At 36.8% G+C, this 8728-nt stretch overlaps 1 protein-coding gene across 1 annotated transcript; it reads left to right on the top strand.

Annotated features, from left to right (window-relative positions):
- The first annotated feature begins 213 nt into the window (after nucleotides 1-213).
- LOC129670926 (melanoma-associated antigen 10-like) lies at nucleotides 214-1488 on the top strand. Its single transcript, XM_055599547.1, has one exon. It carries the CDS (start codon nucleotides 214-216, stop codon nucleotides 1486-1488), a length of 1275 nt encoding a protein of 424 aa, XP_055455522.1.
- The last annotated feature ends 7240 nt before the right edge of the window (nucleotides 1489-8728 follow it).

The raw sequence follows: 8728 nt of genomic DNA, 5'->3' as shown, positions 1-8728 counted from the left end.
AAGGCTGCAGAACTTTGAGGCTATACCATATCTCCTGGAGAAGACATGTAAGTTGTTTTTTTTTTTTTTTTTCAGTCTTCTTTGTAGATATTTCCATTTGAGGCTTCTCACTGTTTTTTTTTTTTTTTCCTTTATGCCCTCTCATCACCTGTAGAATCTCATCATCATCACTCCTGTTTACATTTCTTTCTTCTGTCTCCAGAAAGCAAAATAATGTCTCGCTATGGAAAGCACCCACGCCTCAGCCTGGAAGAAGGTGTGAACTTCCAGAACCCAACTGAAACTGATGAGGTGACATCCCCGCCTATTCCCACAGCTGAGAAGGAGGAAAAAGAGGGAGAAGAAGAGGTGAAAGAGGAGGAGAAAGCTACTAATAATCAGGGAAAAGAGGAAGATAATAATGAGAAGAAAGAAGAAGAGAAAGAAAATGAGAGAGAAGAAGTGGAAGAGTATGACAATGAAACAGATGAAGAAGAAAATGAGAAGGGAGAAGAACCATACATAACTTCTATCTTTTTGTCATCTTCTAATGTTGCTTTGCCTACTTTCACCCTTCCTTCTCCTTCCTCCTTATCCTCCTCTTCTTCTTCTTCCTCCTCCTCCTCTTCCCGATTTTCTCTGTTTCAAAGCAACCTGGTGGGAAATGAGGGACATGTGCCTGGGATACTGAGCATTTTTCAGAATGCTCAAAGTTTCTTCCACTCTTCTACTTTAGGGGAAAATTTAGGTGAAGCAGTTGGCCAACAGGAAGAGAGTTCAGATGCCATCCAGTCTCCAGAAGATCCTGACAACTTGCTGAATCTTGTGATACAAGAGAAGACTACTGATTTGGTGTTTCTTTTTATCTACAAGTATAGAGTGAAGGAACCCATCACTGTAGCAGAAATCCAAGAGGTTGTCACAAAAGAATATGAGAACCATTTTCCTGTCATTTTCATTGAAGCTTCTAAATGTTTGGAGATGACCTTTGGAATTGATATAAAGGAAAGTGATATTCTAAGCAGTGCTTATATCTTTGTCAACTCACTGAACCTTGCCTATGAGGACACACTGAGTGACAATGATAGACTGCCTAGAAATGCTTTCCTGATAGTTATTCTGGGTGTCATATTCATAGAAGGGAACCGTGCTTCTGAAGAAAGAATCTGGGAGTTCCTGAAACTGGTAGGAGTGTATGACGGAGAGGAACACTTCATTTGTGGGGATCCTAGGGAATTCCTCACTGTAGATCTAGTGCGGCAAAATTACCTGGAGTATAGGCAGGTGCCTAATGGCCATCCACCATTCTTTGAGTTCCAGTGGGGTCCAAGAGCCTATGCTGAAACTACCAAGATGAAAGTTTTGGAATTCTTGGCAAAGATAAATAGGTGTGACCCAACTGATTTCTCAGTCTGGTATGAAGAGGCTTTGAGAGATGAGGAAGACAGGGCCTGGGCCATGAATGACTCTGTAGAAGGAAGCCAAACCACATGGTTTGCAGAACGTTAATCATCACTTTCCCTTACCCACTGTGAGGGATCTGTTTTTGCCTAGGTTCAATCTAATTTTGAAAAGAGCAGCCAAAATCTTAAGCAAGGGAAAATCAATTTTAGGCTCAGTAGAACAGGCAGAGAACATCACTCACTATACTATTTAGGGGTTTGCTTCGCTGTTTCATTTTGGGTTAATGTTAAAAGTTATTCATTGTAAGGGAAAGTTTATTAACTTTAAAATCTATGCTTGAAACTGTTAATGCATTTATTATTGTTTTATTCTTCAAAATGTAATGGAAATATGTAATGTAGTTAATGTTTGAATTTCTTTCAGTCTTTTAAGTCTATTCTGTAAAATTAAATTGCAAGATATATTTATTTTCCAGACTAATGTAAGAAAACAGGACATATTAACAAATCTTAATAAAGACTTCTTGCTGCCACACTTCTTTACTGAGTCTTTTCTCTTTGGAAAATACTACGATATTTGGGTAAAGTGCATAGAAAGGTAAGGCCCTTCCTTCCAGAAGGAATGACAGAGTCTGGGAACAGATATCAGAGAAGGAACATGGTTAGATATGTGTCAGTATGTAAAGAAGAAAACAGGAGGTTGGGTTCCAGTTATCAGAAGTTAAGTGTAAATTATCAGAACCAGAAATTTTTGGACGTTGGTAAATTCATTATTTTGGGATATATTTTACATTACACCATGAAAGTTATCACAGGTCACATAGTTGGTAAATCAAAACTAAATGTTGTATACCCCAAAGTTCAGAGATTTCCTAGGAAGAAAGAGATAAATCTTTTGAATCTACATATAAATAATCACTTCATCATTCTTTCCCAAGGCTTAGGAGAGTTCAGGGCTTCTCTCTTACAATGCATTCAAGTAGGTGTTTCCCGTTTGTACAAATTCAGACAAGGTTAAGGATCTCAAGGCAGTGAAGTTACTGTACAAAGATGCAGAAAATGGATAGTAAGAGGGAAGGAAAGAAAGAACTAGTTTTTTTTTGTTGTTGTTGTTTTAACTTTAGGATCTTCTAATTTTATTGGGTAAGCATGACATACTTACCCCCAAATAATAAGGGAAAATGATTTTTAGTTGGAAAGCATACCTTTATTTTTTTTTCTGATTTTGTATTCTTTTTCTCATTGAATTGTGTTTTCTGACACTCTCTGGCTAATGACAACAAACAAAACCCAGGGGAGATGATGACAGGGTTTATATTCAAATTGATATTCAAACTAACTTCTGTTCTTTAAATAACCAATATATATGGGCATGATGCCAGGTTGCCAGGTTTTCTATAGTCAATGCATTCTCATTGTGCTGCCAACTTTCTCTAACCTATTTCTGAGAGAGCAAGTGAAGTCTTCTCATTCTTTGGAATTACCTAATGATCACAAAATTGGCAATGCCCAGACTGGACAAAAGTCTATCTATAGCACCTACTGTTTTCTATCTTCCAACCCCAGGCCAGCCTTTGGTTTCTTACATCATTTCTTGCTATTCTAAAATGTCTCAGTTGACCAAAGGATACTGTCTAAATATTCAAAGCATAAATATGTATGATTTCACATTACTATCAGGGTTAGCTTGCCCTTATAACTAGAAAATTTCACAGATAACTATGTCCTTGGAAGTAAACAGCAGCTCTCATCAAATGTCAAATTTACCAGTCCTGAAACTCCCATCACCCAGAGGCATTTTATCCTTCAATCAGAAAATTAATCCTCATCCATTGTTGGTTAGATTTAGGCAGTAACATCAAAATTATTTGGGTTCTCATGGGTGTGATTTGAGAATCCAATATACCAATAGAAGCTCTTGCAAAACAGGAGAAACATGGATTTTTTTCAGAAAATTCAGAGTCAGTGTAGGTAAACAGATACAACCTGAGCAGCTACAGAAGTACGCATGGGAAATAAATTGCTGAAATCTTTAATGCCAAATGCAAAATCAATCCAGATCTCAAAGAATGGATAAAGAAACTGTGGCACATTTACAAAATGGAATACTACTCAGCTATTGAAAACAAACAAAAAAAATCATGAAATTTGCAAGCTAATGGATAGAACTACAAAAGATCATCCTGAGTGAGGAACCCAGACCCAAAAGGACCACGTGGTATGTAACTGGTAATAGGTTACATACATTAGATAGATAGAATACATGTCTATCTTTGTGCCTTAGGTGTGTTTCTTGTATGCAACAGATTGCCATTTATTTTAGCCATAAAGTACAGGATAAGCATAGTATGAGGCATAGACCCAAAGAAGATTAAAAAAAAAAAAGAGGATCTAAGGGTGGATGCATAAATCTCTCTTGGAAGGGGAGATAGACTAGACAGATGTAATGAATGAACAGAGGAAACAACATAGGAGAGGGGGCTCAATGAGTTAAGAGGGTGGAGATCAGACCTAAGGAGAACAAGGGCTAGATGACAGAAGGCTTGTAGAAAAAAGAAAACTGAGGGTACGGTTATCTCTGTGACAAGCTGGAGCCCTAAGTCAGAGTAGGACCCTGGGAGGATATGAGGGGGATTCAAGCAGAGACTCCTAGAAGCAGAGGTCAGATAGAATGAAGAGGACATGCTCTAACTACACTAACCAATCCATATCCCAATGATGGCTGCCAATCAGATCTAGAGCCACAGTTCAGTATATCCTGGACTAGAGTCTAACATCAGTAAATAAAAGTGTTCCGCTTGAATTGAAGTGGGAGTGCATAGGGATGAAATGTTGGGGGAGACATGTCTGGGAGCATTAGCTTTCTGATGTCTCCTCCTTTGACTTAACCATTTAACTTTTATGCTTTTTACTTTAGTAGGTAATTATTCTAAGGTTGTCACTGTTTTTCTATGTTGACAGCAGATATTACTTGAGGCATTAGCACATGGTATAGACATCTTCATCATAGACTGAAAATATGTTTAGCCAGAGCAGCTCCTTGTTATAGTAATAGAAATACGTGGCTTGGAAGACAGGAAGTTCCATGGATTACACCATTGAAAATATTCTTATAATGAAAAAATGATTAGGTGTGAGGAGGAAAAAATGACACCATGCCCTTGATGCTCATGTAAAGGCTGAGTGAATAGATCACTGGTAGTATTTTGAATTTCTGCCATAGAGGCAAAAGGCCCTGGTAAAGTTCAGGCTCCACATTTTGATTCAGCACATGTGACCTGCAATTTCATGCATTCATTCACTCATTCTTCCTTTTTCTTATTAAGAACTTATTAAACAATGTGGAAAAAACACACCACTAGGTGTTTTCTAGCTATTTACAACTAAAATTTTAACCATATAACTAGATTTTAACAGGATTATAACTAGGTATTTAACTGAAGAAACACATGGGACTAGGCAGGAAATAAACAGTTCTATAGAATTTGAGGAACTTCTGAACCTTGAAATGACGGTAGCTTGTATATGCTACTGCAATTCCTCAAATTCAAATAAAATGGTCTTAACAAAATACAATCAAACTTTAGGCAACAGTATAAATAATAGATGATCTAGTATAAGAAAAATTTAGTCTAAGAATTATTTATTTTAGTACCTCAAAATAACTATTAACATTATATAAACTAATGTTTAATAGTTACATAAGTAAGTTGTATATGTGATGGACAATAAGCTATCTTTTATGACCCAGTAAAATAGAAGAGTCAGAATATGAATTAAAAAGAATATATTCTAAGGAAAGAAAAAGAAGATAAAGCCTCAGAAATTCATAAACCTGTTGACAGGATATCTGCAAATTGTGTAGAAAAATAGTGGTGACACATGAAAACAAAAACCGAACAGATCATACCTCCAGATTCCTGGTTTCACATTCAAGACTTCACCAAAAGATAAGCCAGGCAGGTTTGAGGATAAGGATCTTGCACTCAGTCCTACCTTCAAGACAAACCCATAGCTTCTGTAAAATTCCAGAGCAGATGCAGTATTTGGTGAGAGAGTAATACTCTACAGGTTGTCCAGAAGTGTAGAGAAATTCCATTATATCACTCTCTGTAACCTGGAAAAGGGACAGCAAAGTATCTTGATAGATAACTTATCTTCAGAAACTGAGCTACCCTGGAGCCCTCAGGAGGAGCAGCTACAAGATTTGAAGACATCTCATCTGCCTCAGCTCTAGGGCCCTGGACAGCCCAGAGAGGCAGCTGTGGAAAAAGATACTGGCAAGCCTGTAAAATGTCACAGCATACTCAGTCCAGAAGTAGTGCGCTTAGGAAAAGGAGCCACATTCTTGGTGTTTGGAAGTATATCTCAGTATATCCAACTATACAGAGTTTACTGTCATGGCTTCTTTTCAGTGTCCCAACACAATTCAGAGATACCACCAGATAGCTGAACTAACTTAGCAATATTTTACTTTCTTTTCTTTTCTTCCTGGGAGCATGTTTTCCTCCTTATTCTCCTTGGCATGTTAAACTACTTTTGTTTACTCCTTTAGTATCATTTCTTTTCTTTATTGTTCTTTTGGGTTTTTGGGTTTATTCCCCTGTATATTTTTTTCATTTTTTTCTCTTTACTATATTTTTCACATTATTTTATTGTTGTTTCAAAACTAATGCTTTCTATTATACTTCATATACTTATCTTTCATTTCTTTATGTTTTATAATTTCTCTCTCTTTTTTTACTCTCCATCCATGATATCTATCTTTCTCTATTTCTATTTGTGAGAAAAGATAAAATGTTCCCCTTTGTTTGTTTATGTTCATTGGTAATAAGCTTTAGTTCAATTTTACGTCTTTGTACATCTTGGAAGTTTGATGTTGCTGTCATTTTAACAGTATGTGTATGAAGCCCTCAATACAGTCTGCTCAAAAGGAGAATTTACAGATAAAGCAGGGAGAGATCTCTGATTCAATAGATGACCAAATTGTGTCCAAGAAATCCAACAGGTGTTTAAAAAAATAGGCAATACCCAACTTTTCTCAAAACAAAACAAAACAAAACAAAAAAAAAAAAAAAACTAACTTCGTACTTACTGAGTCCAAAGGTAAAATATAAAACAGTGTTTTCCCCTTACCTCTCTGCACCTGAAGAAGGGAGAACTGACCCCAGGATTATGAGAACAGGAGAGCTGGCCTCTCCTAGCCTGCTGCAGCATTTTGGAGAGTGGGCCTTGCATCTTGCTTGGGCAGTATGATAAAGGTGACCTGGTTGTACTAGTGTGGGCATGAGTGAACCAACGCTGAGGGCATGAGAACAATAGTCCTCTTATCTATGCCTTGCCAGCTGTGACACTAGATGAACTAACCTAGACAGTTCTGGAGAACACAACCTGGTGGTGTGGGTTCAGGAGAGCTAGCAGGCTGACCAGCTCATTTACCACCCAAGTGCAGATCCAGGGCTTTAAGTTGGCACCCCAACATCTAACCCATTGAGAAACTGCTGGAGCCAAGAAGGGACTGGTCCTACAGATATAAAGCTGCAGAATCTCTATGAAACAGGGCAATAAGAGGATATCTAAGAGAAATCCTTGTGAGGATCTAGATTTCTCCTACCAGACCAATGAGTCATTGTAATGAATGAACATTTACAAGCAAAGCAGTGTCAACAAAAGTGTAGACTATGGAAAACACTCTGATACACTAAAGCTTTTTCTTTCTTCTTTTCTCTTTGGGGACAATTCTTTTGAGGATAGAGTACAGGTACAAAGGGACAGGGAGATGAGTGTATGATGTGAATTAATTTATGATCTACAAAATAGAAGCAAGTACAAAAAGAAAAATTAAAATGTAATTTCTTTAATAAAACAATAAAATTAAAATTAACATAATACCCAGGATTAAATTTTATATAATATACTCTTAAATTGTTAATGAAAACTGATAAAATTGTTTACTGTATTTAATTTAGTGGTGAGAAGTCATAAATGCTGAATATATGTGACAGAATAATTAACATTTTATAAGGTAATTAATACCTGCAAATTGTTCTATAAAGTCAATGCAGTCTCTAGTAGCAGTTGTACTTTTTCAGATACTAAAAGGCAATCCTAATATTTATATACACATAGATTTGGATTTGAATTTTAAAAGAAAATTTTAATATATAAGAAACATTAGATGATTCACTTTTTAATTTTTAATGAAACTAAAATAACCAATGATCTAAGCTAGATGTAGTTGTTACTAAAGAAATAACCCAGGCCTTACTATTTCCCACTTCTTTCATAAGATTCCCTTCACTCTGCCCAAAGGTTGGCCATAAATCTCAGCATCTGCTTTGATACCCTGCAGGGTAGAGCCTTTCAGAGGCCCTCTGTGACAGAATCCTGTCCTGATCCCTGTTTTCTCCCTCTTCTGATGTCCATACTCTTTCCATTCCTGAATAGGGGTTGAGCATCTTAGCCAGTGTCCTCTTTCTTGATTTGATTCTTTAGGTGTACAGATTTTAGTATGTTTATCCTATAAATCTAATATCCACTTAGGAGTGAGTATATATCCTGTGTGTCTTTATGTTTCTGGGATACCTCACTTAGGATGATGTTTCCCAGTTTCAACCATTTACATGCAAATTTCATGATTTTCTTGCTTTATATTGCTAAGTAATATTCTATTGTGTAGATGTAGCACAATTTCTATATCCATTCCTCAGTTGAAGGGCATCTGGGTGGTTTCCAGCTTCTGGCCATTACAAATAAAGCTGCTAGGACAGGAGCTCCACAAGGAGAGCAACAGAACCTAAAAATCTGAGCACAGGGGTCTTTTCTGAGACTGGTACTCCAACCAAAGGCCATTCATGGAGATAACCTGAATAAAACTTGAAATAACCAAAATATGTATAAGTTAAAAATGGACACAAATATGGCTTGATTAATCATAATAACATATTTTGTAGCCTGCTGCTTAATGGATTAAACATGAAAATAGTATGCTATGTTATAGAAACCAGATGGAAAAGGCTCATATTGCATTAGTTCATTAATTAAATATATAGCAAAAGAGAAGTTGATAAAGAAAATATACTAGTTCACGTCAAGAATATCAGTTGTATGTAGAAACAAGTATGTTTTTTTTTATGTAGTTCTACACGATTGATGACTTCTGAAGGGCTGAGGAGGACTCAGTTTTTGTTAAGTGGCTGGCCACTGTGAGTTTGACCATGCTCCAGTTCCGGTATGTGCAACACAAATTAACCTTCTTCTTCTTCTTCTTCTTCTTCTTCTTCTTCTTCTTCTTCTTCTTCCTCCTCCTCCTCCTCCTCCTCCTCCTCCTCCTCCTCCTCCTCCTC

The sequence above is a fragment of the Psammomys obesus genome, unplaced genomic scaffold (genome assembly GCF_907164565.1).
Source record: "Psammomys obesus unplaced genomic scaffold, mPsaObe1.curated_primary_1811, whole genome shotgun sequence".
In the NCBI taxonomy this organism is placed as follows: Eukaryota; Metazoa; Chordata; class Mammalia; order Rodentia; family Muridae; genus Psammomys; species Psammomys obesus.
This window is presented reverse-complemented; position numbering and strand designations above follow the sequence as displayed.